Raw genomic sequence first — 20,131 nt, 5'->3', positions numbered from 1 at the left:
CCTGCCAGACTTTCCCCTCAAGAAAAGACAGGATAATGACCAACGTTGCTATAGGGTACGCAGAGAATGTGCCGCCTTTGTGTCCGTTTTGATAATTTGCAGAGGCTTGTCACTGTCTTGCCAAAGAGGTTCTCTCCATCAAATGGCATGTCCAATACTTTGGACTGAACGTCCGGTCTGAAGTTGGTGGCTTTGAGCCACCCCTAGCAATGAAGCGACACTCCATTGCCCATTTGACAGAACTCTCTGTCTGCGATGTCCACCACCACTGTAATGGCATGGTCTGAGGCCACTTCCCCTTCCTGGGTCAGCACCAGAGCTTCTACCTTTTTGTCCTCAGGTAAGAAGTCCAACATAGGGCCCAATTTATACCGTAGTTCCCGATAATAGCGGGACAAAATGGCCAGAGCGTTAGCGGCCTTAATGGTGCTGGCAGCAGTATAGATGATCCTTTTCCCCATTGCTTCTTCCCCTCCTGGTTCGTGGGTACCATGGACAAGGACGACGGGTTCACCAAGCATGTGCTGCGGGATCCCCAGTCAGAGTTAAATCTAGAGGTGGAGGCGGTGCTAGAGGTGTCGGCTGACGCCTTGGATCAGCTGGATCCTTTGACCTGTGCTTGCTCCCGTGAGAACTCCTGAGAAGCGGCTTTGGGGGACTCCTAGATGGAGCAGGGCTGGTGTGGGAGGCAGTATCTGCTGAATTTCCAAAACAAGCGTGTGCAGCGTGGCCAGTATTTCCAAAGGCATGTCCCCCGGCTGAGGCGTAAAAGGAATGGCTGCTGGAGGTTCCGGACTGATGCGGCTTCTCTGATGAGGTGCAGGACCGGGGTAACCTTGTGGTGACCCACCTACTGACACGGGCCCGACCCCCTTCGTGGTCCGTTAATGGTCTGCGGGCAGATTAACGTCGCCCTCCTCGGAGCTTGTATACATCTGCACTGGATTCGCCGGGGCGTCCCGTGGTTCCGTATTCTTCTTAGGGTCAGCAGGAGCTTAACCCCTTCTCTCTGGAGACTACTTGGGCAAAGTGGTCAGTGGCGCTGTCCCCCCTTCCAGGGGTCTTAGCTGGAGCTGCAGCAGCTGCTTCACGCTGTGGCAGTAGGGAAAACCGAGGAGCGGCCGCCATGACCATGGACACTAGCTTCGTGGCCAACCCATCTGACGAGGAAGTGGGGGGGGCAGCAAAGGGCCACCTCTAGATTTCTCCTTGGTCGTCTTGTCCCCCAATGGTAAACAGAGTTTTGAAGGAGTCAAGGACTTTCTCTTAGAGGGAGCATCCCTCACTGGTAGGCTCCTTGTATAAGTAGTTGATGACGGCGACCTTGTCCTTCCCAAGCTAGGTCCCTCAGCCGCAGCAAACCCAGTGGGATCAAGGTTGTGCAGCCTGTCTCCTTTTGCACACCCTAGGGTGGAGCGTCCTCAAAGTACCTCAACCTCTTTTCTGAGGGAGTTCGTTCGTGGGACCAGCCAGTCCTGGAGGAAGCATGATCCTGCCCAGAAGTGAGTCAGAGGCCTTGCCTGATTTGAGCCATGCTGCCAGCGTGCTGTAGCGATCCTTCTTTGTCTTTTTCGAAAACCCACGGCAGCTCTCATCATGGTCCGGATGCAGGCCGTATAGACATTTATGTTGTCAATCTTCGACGTATACATTCCTCAATCCACATTTTGCGCAGAGTTTGAAGAGGCATCTCTTCTCCTCGGTCATGGTGGAAAGGCGCAAAGTAGGCCCAAGCCCAAGCCTTTTCGAAACTCAACGTAAGTTCCACAATGTAGACAGCATGGACAGCAAGAAGAGGACTCACAAAACTGAAGCGTGTAGTAAAAATCTGAAGATGGCCACCAAGGGTGGAGCTTAGGGAGAGAACTGTCATTGAATGGGGGGCAGTATAACCCAGAGGACAATGATTGGTTTAGAGGAGAAATGTAGTTTTCACGCTAAAGTGAAACTGTTTTTCTTTTACTGAGGACTGCCAGCCTGATGACAGGGAATATTCATGAGCATGCAAATCCATGCCAGAACACATGCTGTAGAAGTCAAGGAACACACTTGGGCAACCAGTTATAAAAAATATTTATTTATGGCCATATAACATTATGAAAAATGACTACTAGCATGTAATATCACAGAAGACTAAATGAAAGAAACATATACACAATCACAGGAGTAGGGCAAAAAACCACTGCAAAGGAAGGTAAGTATTAGTATGCAGCACTACAGGTCCACAGAGAATCAACACTAACTTTAAAAGTCCTTCTCTAAGACGTATGGGGTCTTGTGGCCAAAAGGTTCATTAAAGTTCCACACAGTTTTGAGAGACGGGAAAAAGGTCACTGGATGGTTCCTGGGGGTCCAATGAAGAGTTCCAATGGTTAGAGTTCAAGTTGCTCTAGTCAATAAAAGTGGCACTCGCTTTCCGAATGCTTGCGCAAGCTGTTAGAAAACTTTAAAAAAGTTACCAAACTTTTAAAGGGGAGAGAGCGGTTCAGGTAAGTACGGTTACAATTCACCCCACGTACTCAGATTCTTCTTAGGACTTTGGCAGGTCTTCTTAAGAGACTCTAAGGTTGCTTTTCCGGCCTTCAGCTACGGTCTTTGATGCCCAGGGGTTGCTGGTTGGAGCACTTCTCTGGTTGGCGACAAATGCTGGTGCAAGGTCTTCAGGTTGGAGCATGCAGAATAACTTGATACAGGGCCCCTCTCAGCACAGGACTGGAAGCAAGAAAGTGGTTTTGGAGCCTCGTCCTTGGGGTCAGCGAAGAATGTATGTAGGACTATTTCCTCATAGGTAGGAACGGCGGGTATGTCTGCAGGACCACCTTATCCCTATGGAAAGTGGTATAGGGTTCAGAAGCCACCAGAGCCTGGATATCGCTGACTCTGCGAGCGGATACGAGACCTACTAGCAGAGCGGTCTCGCTGGTGACCAGTCTGATGTCCGCAGACGCCATCGGCTCAAAGGGTTGTGCGCCAGGGTGCCCAAAACCACATTGAGGTCCCACACAGGGTGTGGCTTTTCAATGGGTGGGTAAAGCCTGGACATGCCCGCCAGATGTTTCCTGACTATCGGGTTGGAAGAAAAGAAGACCTCATCCTCCGAATCTCTGTAGGCCACTATGGCTGCGAGATAGGTGCGGCATGTGTCCACCTGTACGCCTGAGTGGGCAAGGTGTGCCGAGAAAGAGCACATCGTCCAGTGTGCACGTCAGGGGGTTGATTTCCTTAGAATTTTCCCAGTGACAGAACCTGCTCCATTTACTCCAGTACTGGCTTCTAGTGGCCTTGCTCCTAGTGCCCTAAGGTGCATGAGGGTGATATGCTCTGGAACCATGCTGCGATGGCTAGCTTCTGAGAAGCGGGCTGGGACAGGAGAGGTGCCGGGCCCAGCGTGAATGGCACTATCACTATGATGCTGAGGTGACAAGTCTCCTTTGTCTTGCGGATTACCTTGGGGATCAGGGGTGTGGGCGGAAAAGCATAGGCGGTCATGCCCTCCCATGGAATCTGTATGGCGTCGCCCAGGGAGCCGGGGCCTAGTCCCTGCCAACACTGATGGCACTTCCTGTTCCTCCAGGAGGCAAATAGATCCATCTGAGGATGGCCCTGTGTGTTGAAAACCACCTGCAGCACTTGGTCGTTCAATTGCCACTCGTATTTGTCTGCTCCCAGCCTGAGTGTGTCCGCCTCCAAGTTTGCCTCTCCTGGGAGGTGGACGGCTATGAGGTAGATGTTTTCCAGGGCCTATTCCCACATGCCGACTGCTAGGTTGCACAGTGGAGGGGACCAGGTACCCCCCCCCCCGCTTATTGACATAGTACATTATGGTGGAGTTGTCAGTCTGGATCAGGACGGTCTTTCCCTCGATGAGGGAAGGAAAGCCCTGAGGGCTAGCCAAATGGCACTGAGCTCCAGCCAGTTGATATGTGAATCCTGCTCCTGCCGGGTCCAGACTCCATGGGCACTGTGGCTGTCCAGAGTCGCTCTCTAGCCCTCTAGGGAGGAGTCTGTAGAAATGGAGACCTGCGGAGTCGGCTGCTGGAATTGTCTGCCCGTTCGGAGATTGCAGTCCTTGGACCACCACGAGAGGTCCGAGTGTAGAGAAGGCAGTATCCTGACCAGCTCCACTTGGGAGCCCCCTTCCTGATTCCATGAGGCTGTAAAGTGCAGCTGCAGTCTCCTCATCCGGAGCCTCATGTGTGGCACTGCCATGATGTAGGTGCTGGTACCACCAAGCCAAAGTCACTGGTCCGGTAAGGAAGTGCGTAGAGGCCCTCTTGATGGCTCGAATCTTGTCCTCTGAGGGAAATACCTTCTCGGAGCTCATATCCCAGATGAGGCCCAGGAAGGTGAGGCTCTGCGTGTTGTCTCGACCGCTGTTCCTGGAATCCCTGGAATCTGCCAAAATCCCCCCCCTTTTTGAAGCATTGATGTGACTGGGTGTACGCCTTGGGCGTGGCCTTCGTCAGGATAAAGACTTCGCAGTTTGCGAGCTGTTCTTCTTCTTATCTAATTCCTCGTTAGTGGTAGAGTGGAAGAGGTCACTTCCCTCAAACGGAAGGTCCAATATGCGATCCTGGAAATTGGGGTTAAACTTAGCAGCCCAAAGCCAGGCCGTCCTTCTCATGTCCGTGGCGATGCAGATGGCCCGGCAAGAGGTATCAATGTGGGCCACTGTGGACTCCATGATGTTCTGCGCTACCAGCCTGGATTCTCCTAGACCTGCCTTGAAATGTGCCTGGCTCTGCACCGGAAGTTCCGGAAGGAAGTCTGCTATTTCCCACCACAACCTCTGGTTAGCGGCTGCCACCATGGCATCTGCGTTGGCTTGACGCAGGTGGAGGGGTGTGCTGGAGTAAAGCTTTTTGCCCTCCACCTCTAGGATCTTCTCCTTGCCTAGCAGGGCCGAGGACGACTGAGGTTTAGAGTAGAGTGATGCTGCAATGATCACTTACGAGTGCGGCTGGGGGTGCGTTGATAGCAAGAGTGTCTCCCCCTCCATCTGCCTATACTTGGCATTGAGGAGCCGATTGATAGGCCGGGCCAAGTGTGGCTTGAGCTAACACTTCTTGGTCAGAGCAACAACGTTCTTCTGCATCAGGACACCATCAGGCTGCTCTACCTCGGGATGAGGAAGGCCCAGATATTCTGCCAAACCTGCAAGCCTGTCCTGAAAGGCCTTCGCTGAAGATGGCGTGTCAGGGTCCTCCTGCTCGTCTGTATCCGCCTGGGTGTCCGGCAGGTCTGCCGCGGGAGGAGGTCTGAGGTTGAGTCTGTCAGCTTCCAAGTTGGCCTCCCACGGGAGGTGGACGGCGCTGAGGTAGATGTTTACCAGAGCTCATTCCCACATGCTGACCACTAGGTTGCACAGCGGAGGGGACCTGGTATCCCCCTGCTTGTTGACATTGTACATGCTGGTGGAGTTGTCTGTCTGGATCAGAACGGTCCTGCCCTCAATGAGCGGAAGGAAGGCCCTGAGGGCTGGCCAAATGGCTCTGAGCTCCAGCCAGTTGATATGCGACTCCTGCTCCTGCCGGGTCCAGACTCCATGGACGCTGTGGATGCCCAGAGTGGCTCCCTAGCCCTCTTGTGGTAGTCCGTAGTAATGGTAACCTGCGGAGTCGGCTGCCAGAATGGCCTGCCCCCCCCCCCCCAGATTGCAGTTCTTGGACCACCACGTGAGGTACGAGTGTAGAGAAGCTGGTATGCTGACCAGCTCCGCTTGGGAGTCCTTTTCTTGAGGCTGCGAAGTGCAACTGCACTCTCCTCATCCAGAGCCTTGTGTGTGGCACGGCCAAGAGGACCGCTGCCATGATATCCAGTAGGTGCTGGTACCACCAAGCCGAAGTCACTGGTCTGGTAAGGAAGTGCATAGAGGCCCTCTTGATGGCCGTAATCTTGTCCTTCAAGTGAAAAACTTTCTTAGAACTGGTATCCCAGATGAGGCCCAGGAAGGTGCGAGACTACGTGGGCTGCAGCTGAGACTTCTTGAGGTTGATGGTAAACCCCAGGTTGTGGAGTGTACTCATAAGCGCTGAGGAACTGTGAACAACGCCCTGCGGGGATCTCGCCCTGACGAGCCAGTCGTCCAGGTACGGGTAGACATGGGGGCCCTGAGGAGGGCTGCCACTGCATTCATGAGTCTGGTAAATAGCCTGAGAGCTAAGGTGAGGCCAAAGGGTAGCGCCTTGAACTGGAAATGACAGCGCATGATACTGAAGTGTAGGAAGGAGCGATGGGGCTGCCAAATCGGGACGTGTAGGTTGGCATCCTTCAGATCCAGGGAGCACATCCAATCTCCCCTGTACAGTGTCTCTGCAATGAGTGCTGGCGTAACTATCTTGCATTTTTGAAAAGGGGGGAGAAGTTGAGGGTGGAGAGGTCCAACACAACTCTCAGGCCAGCCTGGTGGTTCTTTTGTATGGCGAAAATCCTGGAATAGAAGCCTAATCCTCTCTGGGAGGCTGGTACTTGTTCGACTGACCGGATCTCCGCCAACAGAGTTGCCGTCCTAATCTGTGGGAGAGGAGGGGAGGAAGTAGGAGAGGGAGGTATAGTTAGGCGGTAACCCGTGGATTCTACTGAGAGGATCCAAGGGTCTGCAAAGTTCTGGTGCCAGAAATGCACGCGAGAGGCTAGCCTGCCCACCACTGGAGACCCGTGTAACCGGAGGGACGTGTCATGCCTTTTTGCTCTCTGAGGCTGCTGCTGAGCAGGGGGACTGGAAAAAGCCCTTTCTCCCTCCCACTTTTTGTTGCTTGCGCCGGTGCTGACTCGGCGAGCGGTCAGGTTTTCTCGACCTCCGTTCCTGGAATCCCCGGAACCCGCCAAACGCCCCACCCCTTATAGGAGCGTTGATACGACTGGGTGTACGCACCGGCCATGGCCTTCGTAAGAATAAAGACTTTGCGGTTTGCGAGCTGTTCTTCTTATCCAATTCCTCGTTGGTGGTAGAGTGGAAGAGGTCACTAGCCTCGAAAGGAAGGGCCAATATGCGATCCTGGACGCCGGGGTTGAACTTAATAGCCTGAAGCCAGGCCGTCCTCATGTCCGTGGCGATGCAGATGGCCCAGCAAAAGGTGTCGATGTGGGTCACTGTGGACTCCACGATGTCTTTTGCTACCATCTTGGCTTATCCTAGACCTGCCTTAAAGCATTCCTGGCTCTGCACCGGGAGTTGTGGAAGGAAGTACGATATTTCCCACCGCAACCTCTGGTTAGCCGCTGCAAGCATGGCAACCGCGTTGGGTTGACGCCGGTGCAGAGAGGCGAAGGAGTACAGCTTTTTCCCGCACGCCTCCAAGATCTTCTCCTCCTTGCCTAGCAGCGCTGAGGATGAGGTGGCCGAGGACGACTGAAGCTTAGAGTAGAGTGACGCTGTAACGATCGCTGAAGAGTGCGGCTGGGGGTGCGTTGATATAAAGACGATATCCCTCTCCATCTGTCTATACTTTGCATTGACAGGCAGGGCCGAGTGTGGATTGAACCATCCCTTCTTGGCCAGAGCAATGACATCCTTCTTCATCGTGACACCCCTCTTGGTGGGGGGTCTTAGGGAGAGGACCTCAGCCAAGACCCCCTCCTCGGGTTGCTCTACCTCATGATGTGGCAGGACAGATATTCTGCCAAACCTGCAAGCCTGTCGTGAAAGGCCTTTGCTGAAGATGGCGTGTCAGGGTCCTCCTGCTCATCTGTATCCGTCTGGGTGTCCGGTTGGTCCGCCGCGGGAGGGGGAGCGCTGGGTGGCATGGGCTGCGGAGGCTGGCGCGGAAACGGCTGCACTGGGGCTGGATTCGAAGGAGCCATCAGAGGGAGCTGGGATTGGGCCTGTGGTGTTGGAGCCATGGAAGGGAGCCATGGAAGGAATGACTATAGGCACCGGTGGAGTGACCGGAGGGAGCAAGTCCCTGACTGCATCCCTTAGGATGGCCCCCATCTAGGGGGTTCACATCAGCCCCAAAAACCTTTCAAAGAACCTATCAGGCAGAAGAGGAGGCAGGGGATACTGACGGAGTGGTTGGGGGTTGCTGGGGCCGGAGCACACTCAGTCTGGGTTGCAGGGCGAACCTGCCCTGCGCTACTGATGGATACACTGTAGGCCACATACCTGGTTGACACCAGTCCCACTTTGAAACTCGTTCACCCGATTGCTCTGTTCCTAGGAGTGGCATCGGACGAGCGGCCATGTTGTCTGGCGCTGCGTGCCATGTGCCAGAGTCAGCCCTACGGACGTGGCATCGCCCAAGACTCTTGGTATTGGAACAGGAGGCCTATCCCGCACCTCAGGTCTAGGCCTGGAAGGCGCATCACCCTCGGCATTGTTGCCATTAGTGCTGCGTGCAGGCGCCCCCACGGACATGGAGCCGGTACTAGGGCATGGCCCCTCAGGTGTAGGCCCGGTAGAAGAACCATCTGCTGATCCGTTCTCTCTTGGCACTGTGCACCTGGCCACCCTCTGTCTTTTGGGCCCAGGTACCTGCTCATCCTGCCACCCTCCCGCACTGCCTCCGGGCCACCCCTTACACTGGGGTCTCTGTACCCATACAGCCCCCCCCTTTTTCTTCCTGCACTTATCAGACCTACCCTGTCTGCTGCCTTAAACCTAGCACTTGCAAATTGCTGGCTGCATTACCACTGTTTGTTGCCTTTATTATTTATTTATTGTTATTTATCTGTTTCTCCTCTGCTTCGTACTTTCCACCTCTCCCCCCTTCCATGCACTTTTCCCCTGCCCCCTCTCCCATGCACTTGTGCGTTCTCAATGTCACTGGCCCTAGTAAGATCGCTGTTTTGTTCTCCCCTGTTCCCCTCCCTTGCCTTGTCGCGCTCTGAAACACTTGTGTAAGAGCGCGATAGAAATAAAAAATCAATCAATCAAAAAAAACATGCGTTCCCTCAGCACTGATGCCGCTAGTGTCCGAAGACCCCTCGGCCGCAAGGCCGGTAGCTGGGTTAGCCTTGCTGCATGTGCTGGTAACAGAACCCGAGAGGTTCCTCCTGCTTGGGCGTTTCTGCTGGAAGGAGTCGCCCTTAAGAGGTGCGAAGGAAAATAACGGACTCAATCTCTGCTCAACAAACTTCTTGAAGTCATCTGGAGGCGAGCCTTCAAAGAACTCCCTCCACCTAGCTAGCCTGTTCTTCAGTGCGCGTGGAGTCAGAGAGTCGCAACCTTCCCAGCTGTGGTTAGGGCCAAGGCAGCGGAGGCAAAGAGCGTGGGGGTTAGATGGGGGAAATAGTTCCTCACAGGCTGGACACCTGCAGAAGTCGACATGCGCCGGGGAGGAGCGTGACGCCGGAGGACCAAGTACCTAGATGACAAATAAAGACAAAAAGATAAGAGAAGAATCCGGTGAAGAGTGTGTGGAATTACATGGCAAGGCCAAACCCAGGAACACTGATGAAATCGACCCGTTCCCATCGGCACAGAAAAGGGGTCCGGGGAGAGGCGCCATGGGTGAGTCAGGGTAGCACATGCTCCCAGGACCGCACCCCCGCGAAGGTTTTTCTGGTGAAAAAGGTTTGGTCTCCCGTCCCTAGGAAGGGACGCCCATACAGTATGGAGGAAAGGGGACAGGACATAAGAGTACACACATATACATATTCTCCACAGGGTCACACAATTTGACCCTGAAGAAGGCGGTTCACACCATACTCCACAGCTGAAACATGATACAACGGAATTACATATCCAGGAACTATGAGCACTTGTCCCAACAATCATTGGATGTGTTCCAGTATCCACATTAAGTATTTGGTTGCCAAAAATGCAGATGAGCGTATCATAAATGATGGGATTACAAAATTAGTAACCCACCCTCAGTTATTACAGATCATACTTAGAATCTGTTTCTATCCTATACATTCCAGTGGTACATCTGTCTTTTGATGCTGAGATGCGCTGCTTGAACACTTCCTTTTTGAAAAATTTAATCCGGAAGTCAGTTGCCCTTTCTTCTCTCTTTGCCAATCCCACAATGTGGAGATTTCTCCCATTAGATGTACGTTCCAAATCCTCAACTCTTTCTTTACATTAAGTGGTGGTTTCCAGAAAGCAACAGTGTCCTCCAGCTCTCCAATACGGTTTTCAGCTGTTGCCCTTCTGCCCAAAACTGCCTACTGTTTAACTGTTGTACTCAGATAAAAGTGATATCTACTCCGACTTCATTAATCTTTTCCTCCAGTATTGTTCTGGAGTCGTTAACCGCTTTCAGTATTGATGCCAATAGGGGTTCCATTTCGTCAGGTTTATTGCAACTGTTTATTCCCCTGTCCCTAGGACACAATTGCACCCACCCTAGCTCAGCAACATCTTGTGGACCTTTCGTGCATTTGTCTATTTTTACCTGTTGAGGCCTCAAATTCTCTGTATCCATTTTTGTAAAATGCCGTAGCAGGTACTGTGTTATTGAAAGAGATCATTCAAGGTTTGCCTTTTCTCTGTTCCCTGCTCGTCCGGGGTGGCTCCTCGATCATAACTCCCACCGCTGCACTGTGTTTTTTTCAGGTTTAGGTAGCTGCTGTTGCTAATATGCAAGGTGGTGAAAGGGAAACAGCAATAAGTGTCCTACTTGTCCAGGGATGATGGAAAAAATAATCCTTAGCAAGGTGGGCAAAAACCTTTTTTCTTTTCCGAAATCCTCTGAAATGATAGTGAGTGGATGAATATGTTGAGGTAGTTTAAGTATGAGGATGGGTATTGTGAGACAGACATGGTATCAAGAGAGACACACTTAAAAGTAAAAGTTTGAAAATCTTTATTACCAAACTTTGTGGGGTTGGTGTAATGCTTATCTGGCCCTAACTCTAAGGGGATTGCTCCCTCAACTGATATTTCTAAGGGCTTTAGAGGTCCGTAAGTCCAAAAGCAAAGTTTGCCTGTGTCCAAAGCTATACCTCACTCTTAAACCGAATGTGATAGGGGGTCTTCTTAAAGGAAAAAAGATGATTCAGAAGAAAATATGTAAACCACAGTTGGTTTCAGGTAGTCTTACCAATAGGTGTAGTTGTGCCAGTTCAAAATAGCTCAACACAAAAGAGTTGCCCTTGGAACCTTCTGCGTAGGGCTCTTGCAGCAAATCAATAAGTTCACAAGGTCTCTGGGTCTCTTGGGGTTCTCTTCCTCAAGCTTCGATCCTTCCAATTCCAAACAAAAAGACACAGTTCCTGTTAGGCCTCTCAGGGTTCCCTTGTCCAAGTCTCGGCATCTCTTCACTAAGTTAAACAATGTGTTTAGTGGGCCTCTTATGGTTTCCTTCCCCAAGCAAAGGACCCCCTGGGTCAGAAGAGTCACAGTTTCTTACTTTACAACTCAACTGAGGATTCACAATGCCATTCAGGCCTCTCAGAGTTCACTTCCCCAAGAGTAAGCCCTTTCTTATGAAGTTCATCATTGCCTCTGGTGGGCCTCTTAGGTTTCCCTTTCCCAAGCCTAGGCCCTTCTGGTCACAAACAAACAAAACGTTGCTCTTGTCAGGATGCACCTTTCACTGTACAGTTCTTTCATTGGGGCAGTATCAGAGGCGCTCAAGAACGCTGGGTTCCTTGCTCCTCCTAGGCGCGACCACTCTGACCTCTAACCCCTCTCCTTATTCTCTGGCACCTTTCCTTCTTCTGTGCCTCTTTTACCCTGTCCTTTCTGTACTTTATTGTGCGCCCTGCACACCTTTTCCTGCTGTGCACACTTGCACCTTCTTTTCAGCGCTCCTTGCACACGTCTCTGTACTTTTTACTGTGCTCACTTGCACCCTCTTTTTCCTTACTGCGCACTCTTGCACCCTCTGTGTTTCCTTTGGGTCGCTTGCAGCCTTTTCTCGTGTTCGGCTTACTTTCACCCTCTCTTCATTGTCCATTTTCCTTCTCACTATCTCTTTGCTGTTTCTCTCTGTTTTGGGTCGCTTGTGCCCCTCCTTATTTTTGGGTCAGTCTTACCCCCTCTTAGCTGCATTCATGCAGCTAGCGCACTTGCTCAGTCTTTCTTTACTCCTGTGCACCTAGCGCACTTTTTCTGACAGTCCGCTTTCTTTCCCTTTCCTGTTTCCAGCTTTTGCACGCTGCGCTTTGCCTTTACATTTTTTCGCTTTGCTTTCTTTCTGCTTTCGCTAAACCAGGCTGTTCCTTTCACAGCGTGCCTGCTCCTGCTCCGGCCACCAGCACGCTACTGAGTTTCTGCTTACTTCACGAAACTCAAACAGTAGTGTGTCGCCTGCAAGGAGGTCAAATCAGTTTAAATGGGTTTGGGTCGGGGTCAGGGTCTTACCACCTGCCTCTCAGATCCCCCTGGTACCTGCACACAACCCAGGGGAACGAGAACTGGCCTAAACAAGGCCAACAGACTGCCTTTCCTCATGCTCCCTGGAGACACAGCTCCCTCAACATGCTGCAACACATCACACACAACGAGCAAGCGTCTCGGCGTCCCACACGCCACCGGTCCGTCAGGGCTCCTCTCCTGGCAGCCTTCTGCTCCTTGGCCTCCTTGCTCCATCCAGCAACCTCAGCATGCGCTGATCCTGGCAAAATCACCCTTTATATACTGCAAGTGAGAGTCAATTTGAGTCAGGTGCGCACAGTTGGGGAAAAGTCCCTGACCTTGCCTGACTATTAGTGGGACGATTCAAAGGTATTAAGATTATAGGCCTCACTTTGTATCCCTATGTTTGTTCTGAGGGTACACTTCATGATTCTCGATCACCTGTTCCTCGTCCCAGTACTTGTTGGAAATGGGCAGGGGCAGACAGGGCAAGATAAAAAATGATATTTAGGGGCCAAATTATTATAAGGTGATTGATCGAGGAAAGTGGGGAGTCTCCTTGCCCCAGCTGTATATGCATGGGGTGATTTACTTTCTCTCTGGCCTAGGACAGGGGAAGACAAGTAGGTGTGAAAGTTAAAACCATGTGTTGGTCTTATCTGACCCTCCTCCTTTGTTTTTGTTCTACTGCGACACTTCCACCTCCTTCTTGGATTAGGAACCCTGGTACCTGAATACCCCAGAAAGGTTTCTGGGACTTCCTCCTCCCAGTCTGTCGTCCCGTTGGAATGCCCCCAACCCAGGAGATCCTCCATCGCTTGGCCACCCCAAGGGTTGGGATTCAAGAGCGATTGCCCTCCCCAGGACACCTGAATAGAGGTTTCTCGGGGTCTACATGTGAGAATACCCCAAGGATTCTCAAAGTATCCACCCACCCAACTTTACTTGGACCAGGAAATAGCGCAAGTAGGCACCCTGATGTTCCTGAGAATGCAGTATTCGATCCATAGATCCTCTGGGCAGGAACACTAGCACCACTTGTTGAAGCGCCTGAAGACATGTTTGATGGTTTGTCGGCAGGGAGAATTGCTGGTAGCCTTAGTATTAATTGTGAGGTGCGACCATAGGCCAATTTGAAAAACACCTAGTTGACTGACGTTATTAGTCTCCATTGGTTGTCGGAACCCAGATAGGCATCCGCCCACTGTGGTGCCAAAACTGTTGCCCATCGCCAAAAAGGGAGGGTGGCAATGGGCAACAGTGAAGCTTGTTGGATTTTCCTGTAGGTTGAGTAGAGCCGCAATATATGGGAACATCCTTAGGGCTGAGATCCAGCTTTATACTTCTCTCTGAGAAGTACAATGAATCCTGTATGACCGGAAGCAGTATGTTGAGCGGTAGCCCCTGCTGATATCTGTGAAGTGGTTTGCCCAGGACGAAAGAATTTAAAATGCTGCATCATTGCAGAGTGCCAATGGACCCGACATTGGACTTCTCCCCATGAATTTGTCATGGATAATGCCCTTGCAATGTAGTTCTTCTATAGCTGAAGCTGCTGGGAACTAGATTTCCTGTACAAAAGGATTTTGACGATGATGCGTCTTACAGAAGTAGTCTTTCGTAGACAAAGGCTGTCTCCTACCAAATAGCAAACAACAAGTTTTATACAGTCTTTGACTTGAAAATGGTTATCTTGTGCAATAAACAGTCCTGGACAAAACCCTCCACCGACATGTTTGCCAAAGGGCTTTTGTAGAGGGATGGCCAGTGACAAAACGGTCGTATGCGAGGCTTCAATCGTAGACAAGGTCCCTTAGAGGAAGGCGTCATGGAGAAGGTTGTAGTAAATCAGGACTTTATTAGAAGAGCCTGTGTTCGAGTAAGCCTGTCATAGATGTAGCCCTATAGTAGGGCCTTTATTGACAAAGTCCATTTGTTGAATAAGATTACTAGTGGACTAGGGTCCTATATAGACAAGTCTCCCTCACAGACAGACAAAGTCCACTCCTAGAGTAGCATTTTCATTGACTGGCCTGTTACAACTTAGGGTCTCATATGGACCAAGTGCCTCTGTAGACAAAGCTCTTAGTTGCCAAGCCTGTTATTGAATAGCCCTTTCTGCAAAATGTATGCACTTAATGGTTACAGCCTTCTGGAAATGTAGTCTGCTGATGCCTGCATATGTTGTTAAGTAGAAACCATTCTGACATGTGTTTGTGACGGAAACATTTGGCAAGTAAAAGAGCATGTGAACCTGTATATTAACTACAAGGATGCATCTAGAACATGAGCGGCAGCGTGAATGATGGCTAAAATCAGGTATGACGGATAATCTAATGTCGAGAATCTGGATGTCAGTGAGCAGGATAACAGAGGAAACGCCCAGATCACATCAAGTACTGTCTGTTAGGGAGAATTCTCTGTTAAGGCTGAATTTCCTAACCTAGTGAGTCCCCCAGCAGCTTTGCTGGATTTCTGGAGTTTGTTTTTATCTCCTGCCAAGAGTGAGACTCTTTTTCTCTCACTCTTGGACATGATCTATGGTGTTCCTTTGAATGTTAATGTGTTTCATGGGCTATGGGGTCTTTTACTCCATAGGGTCTCATATGTTTTTTTGTTATGTGTGTTACACAGCACCCTCGGTGCAGTAACACCGGGGTGTCATAGTGACCCCCCACCCTAGACTCCATACCCTGGGACTGACTACTGTCTCCCAGGGCATGTAAAGTCACCATTGGCTTTACTAGTCCCAAATTACTAACAGAACCAGTACAAACCATCATATTGTGGACGTACTGGTAGGGGCAATTCGATTGCCCCTGGGTCTATTATTCGAGGGGGCACTGTCCCGTCCCCCCTCGTCGAGTTTTGGCTGGTGGCAGTGGATACTACTTTTTATATTCAACTGCGAATATATCTCTATGGAATTTTCCCATTGTTCGAGGCTAATACTTTTTAATGTAGCCTCTAACATACCACCAGTTTGTTTATTTAATATTAATTCACCGGTTGGTATTTTCTGCCAGAACTCGGTTTTAAAATGGCGTTTGTGTTCGCCTCTAACTCCAAACCAAAGGTCGAGCCCTTTGTTACACTTTTTGGCGGGCTTCTCCACAGAAGCCTCCAAAAGTGGTGCCACTCTGTCTGGGTACCACAGGGGGTGTGGGAGGGGGTTTAGGCACCCTGGACTGAGTTACCTTGGTAACTCAAGTCGCACTCTGGTGTGATTGGCCCAGGTGGTGAGCCGGCCGGCTCACCACTTAGCATGTTTGATTGACAGCTGGGATGAATGAATGGGGGTGTGCTGCATAAAAGCAGGGCTTTTAGGACTGGAACTTCAGAAGTCGCCACAGGACCTGAAAATCCGACGAGGGAGAAGCTGAGCCGACCTGCTACGGCGACACCACCGGTGGAGCCCTGCGGAACCGACTCACCACTTCCCAACGACAGAGGAGATCTCCCGACTGGAGAGTCTTCTTCCCCTGACTGGTGGGCACAACCAGTTTACCTTCTTTTCTCGCATCCCAGGACGTCTTATGGTCGAATTGCCCGGGCCAAGCACCCCGGCAACCGGATAGCCACTTACCACTGGACCGCAAATAAAAGGACCGCTCCTTTTAATTGAGAACTCTGCGGCTGGTTTCTTCCCTGGCAGTGCAACGGACACCTGCTTTCCTCCCCGACGAGATCCTCTCTTCCCCCAGATGAAGCACCGACTTGCACCCGCTGCCAGGAACAACTGCCCCCGCTGGAGCGTTCTCACCATTTTAAGGTACCATGTCCGCAAGGCCTCCCTTTCTAAAGATTGCTACAAGGTAACAATAATCCCTTAACCTTCTGGACTGGGCTGGCCGCCTTGACCATCTAACTGATCCCTTTCTTTTTGGTCCAACTCTTTCTGAAATTAATGCTAGACTTTTGGGCACTTTTAACCATGTGACCTTGGACACATTTCGACCGGAGCCTCTTAAAGTGGGTCCGGCCTTGTTAACTTTGACTTTACAGGTTTTAACCTGCCTTCTTCTCCTACTGTGTTCTGCCGAAAGTGTTGGGATCTGTTTCTATCTTTGCTCTGCCTTTCTCTCCCTTTTAAACCGATTGATTAGAGTGCCATCTTCGTTAAGCGCTCACCGCTGTCTGAAAATAAGTGTTGCTTTACTTAAGACTTGTCTAGCTAATCGTTGAAGGGAGTGTATATCTTTTAGTGACCGTGTTTTTGAACTGCTTGATATTAGTGCCAGTGTGTTTTACTAGATGTGTTTTTAAATAAATAAGTATATCTCTGTTACACCAAGCTCTGGTCAGTGTTTGCTTGTTCTACTGTGTTCTTTTGACCTAGTGTGAATACTCTGTATACTGCCTAACTCTTCTTGAGAGAAGTCTGACGCTCAGCCACAGCTACCAGGTAAATCTGGGTGGTACAGACTGCTACCAATTGGGTTTACTGCCAACCACCTGTAGTCTTAAATCTTTTGCAGTGGTCCCAGAGGGAACTGCACAGGTTTCTGCCTAATACTGTCTTGCACTCCGTTTACTGGCATTCTACCATTTGGGATCTGAACTATTTCTTCAACAAATAATTTCAGGTGTCATCTCTGGTGGAGCAGTACTATTACCAGTAATGACAGCTGCTGCTTAATAGAGCAATACAGTTAATGTAATAGAATTTGTTCATGTATAGCACACTTCGGCAATTTTGGCAGCCTCATAGCAAGCAGTTCTGCAAATTAAAGGGAGCAGATGAGTGGCAAACATCAGAGCTTATAGGGTATTCCTAGTCTTTTGTAAGCCAAAACACATTGTCAAAAAAATAAAGCATTATTTTATGCAGCTTTTTTTTTTTTTAACTGACCTCAGCATCTATTCGAAGGGATCGTAGATAACTTTTGAGGTCGCCGCGCGTCATCAGCTCCATGATAACCAGAGTTGGTTGGCCCTGGGACACAACACCTAGGAGACGTACCTGGAAAGGGTGAGATAATGAACATAATTATTGATCAAAGCAAGGATATACAACTAAAAAGAGCTGGCATACTATTAAATCTCAATGTCAGTACAGGCAGCCATCTTATCAGGACAGTGGTTATATCTTACTACTAAGATCTATCTTTGATGAAAAACCAACCTGTATTAAAAATGTTGCATCAAATCCCACACCAAGGAGTGAATCTCAAGTCAATAACATCATGCTTCTTGAAGTGTGGTAGGGACAATTAGTGTCCCTGTAGTTTCGCTTTGCTATTTGTAACTTTTTGGTGATTAACATGTGCCCAGGACGGGCTAATTACAGGGGATACCATTCTACCATTTTTGTTTTGTTGTCTCATGCACTTTTGAATTGGACCACTTAACGCCATATAGAGTACCCTATACTCTAAAATAACAGTGCCACCATATTTTTGCCTGTCCTTTGGTCATCTTGTTGTTTGGCTTGGCCTTCTTTCTGCTCTCGAAGAGCTGGAATTGACATATATGGAAAGCTTCTTTTCTGGACAAATTGGTTGTCTGTGTGTGTGGAACAACTAATTCTCGACCCTGCTTGAGGACCTTGCTCTCGATAACATACTAGAAACATCCTGACCAGCTTCAATTTGGGCTACCTTGCTGCATCGGTCGTCGTCCCGAGTTGCGCCTTGGTACTGCAAAGATCCTCAGCTTATGAAACGAAACAAAGTGTTTCTCTAAAACAGCTCTCCAGCAACCAGATGGACTTTGCAGGACCAGTTTCTTTGTTTCCACAACGAGGGTTGATTGCCGCCATTTCTTCTGAGTGGCCATCCCTGATTGCCTCCTGCATTGTGTCCTTGGAGTACTCGGAGATTGTCACCAGAATGGTGTTCCTTTCTTCTGTCAACAGAGATGTCCAGTGCCAATCCATTGGAGCACAGCACTGCGAACAAGCCGGATCCAAAAACCAGATGCTGAAAGTGACTGCTGCACTTGAGACGCTTGGCATTCCTTCAACGGAACCAAGGAAGGTATGAGAAAAGGGGACATATTGATTTCAGGTATATGGTGGTCCATGAGTAAATCGGAGTACAGGGAGGCGAGTATATATAGTAGTTTTTGCTCACCTACCTGGATAGGGTTTAATGGGGATTAAGTTCTTCGTCTACTTCTCCTCTGCCCGACTGTGAACAGTGCTTCCCCTAAGGAGGTTGGATTGGGAGAGGGCCTGCTAAGAACTTTTCTTCAATTGTTATTTAACTGAGACACATACAAACTGCCTGTTGACTTGGACAACTCTTGCCTAGACCCTTTAAAAGACTCAGCCATCTGGAGAGAGCTAAATTGGGACCTGTGACTCTAGGGCACTGTTGAGACAGATTTTTTTTTCCTTCTTTTTTTGTATATGGTTTCAAACCTTTACCAAACAAAATACACACAATATACTAAGAAAAATATACGAAAAATAAAAAATAAGAAGAGAAGGAAAAAAACAAAGGTTAAATTTACCTAATCCATATAACTTACAGTAGATCAAAACCTCGAATACTAATAACTAAAATCATGTTGGGTACATTTTCTCATAATAGAAACATTTAAAACAATAGGAATAGCTAAAAATACAAACTTAAATTCAGAGGAGTCTGCACAGAGAGCATCACCCGCAACCAGGTCTCACACCAAAGAAAATCTGGGAAGGATTTAGGGAACACCAGTCATAGTCAAAAGGATATTTCAACCCAACATGGAAAAGGGATCTACATAAGGAACAGCTACACAGTCACAAGAGATCACACAATTATGTTGGATAATTCTAGGACCTGGACCACTGCTATTGTCTGGGCACTTTAGTGTCCAGATATTGCTCTGTCCCAAAACATGGCAGGTAAGAACCTATCTTTGTTCACTACAAATGGGGCAAACAAAAGGGACCTCACTGCCCAGGCTCCCTCACATTCTATTAGGAGATGAAATAAAGATTGGTTAGCTGGATCTACGCAGACACTGCACAAAGCTGTGCTCGCCACACCCTGTCCCCTCTTGTACTGAACTTCCCCCGTATGAAAAATAATCAATAGCATTCTAAGAAAATTCTGTCTAACTTTCCAATCTGGGAACTTTATCAAATATCTCGGAATAGTGCCCACTTTTTTTGTCTACCTTCTGGAATGAGTTCTTGAGAGAGATGGCACGCATACCATCAAGTGTACTGATCCAGTCCCTTTCTTCCAAACCCTTCTTGGCCTTCATGGGGATTTGAGTCAAGATCCCAATATTGATATTGGCCTTAGCAAGTACAGCCCCCACCCTTTCTTCTAGAGATGTCAACATCTTTGATCTTTTACTTTCTAAATGACCTCTAATATCTGCATACAATGTTGAATCCTGGGCGGTGGTGATCAGGTGGAGCAAGGAGCATAGCTTCCAATCGACCTGAGCCTTCAGAGATCTCAAGCCCAACTTGAATCTGAGGCTAGCCATGCACAGGCTCATGGGTAAACTAAGAGCTTTCTTCCACACTAATCCCTCGATCACTTGCCAATCCAAGTTCCAAAGAAAGCGCTTGGACTCTAGGCCATAGAGGAGCACTGGTATGACTTTTGCCGTGTAAAATCTGATAACAGGGAGGATAGAGAATGTACAGTATTTCACCAGTATCTTTTTCATCTGTGGCACTAGTAACGCGATTGTATTCCTTAAATCAAGCTCCAGTTTCCTCGTAGAGGTTGAGGCATAAACTTTGTACCCCAGATAAACCAATTCCTCTACTCTGGGGATTAGCTGATCGGCCAATTTCCACTGAGAGACCACCTTTTTCTGCGGGTGCCTGAAAACAACTATTTTGGACTTAGTGGGGTTTATTGACGGGCCATTCTCTATTGCATAGTCATTCATCTTATTCAAAAGGTGCTGTAGCCCTACTGCCGTCCGGTCCAA

General features: G+C 49.4%; 1 protein-coding gene across 1 annotated transcript in view; it reads right to left on the bottom strand.

The window, feature by feature from the left end:
* IGF1R (insulin like growth factor 1 receptor) overlaps positions 1-20,131 on the bottom strand; it is a 1,701,728-nt gene that overhangs the window by 206,801 nt on the left and 1,474,796 nt on the right. The window contains exon 18 of the mRNA XM_069625053.1: positions 17,100-17,210. Within this exon, the coding sequence (XP_069481154.1) occupies positions 17,100-17,210 (111 nt within the window). The remainder of the gene's footprint in view (positions 1-17,099; positions 17,211-20,131) is intronic.

The sequence above is a fragment of the Ambystoma mexicanum genome, chromosome 11 (assembly GCF_040938575.1).
Source record: "Ambystoma mexicanum isolate Mex_15411 chromosome 11, UKY_AmexF1_1, whole genome shotgun sequence".
NCBI classification, from domain to species: Eukaryota; Metazoa; Chordata; class Amphibia; order Caudata; family Ambystomatidae; genus Ambystoma; species Ambystoma mexicanum.
This window is presented reverse-complemented; position numbering and strand designations above follow the sequence as displayed.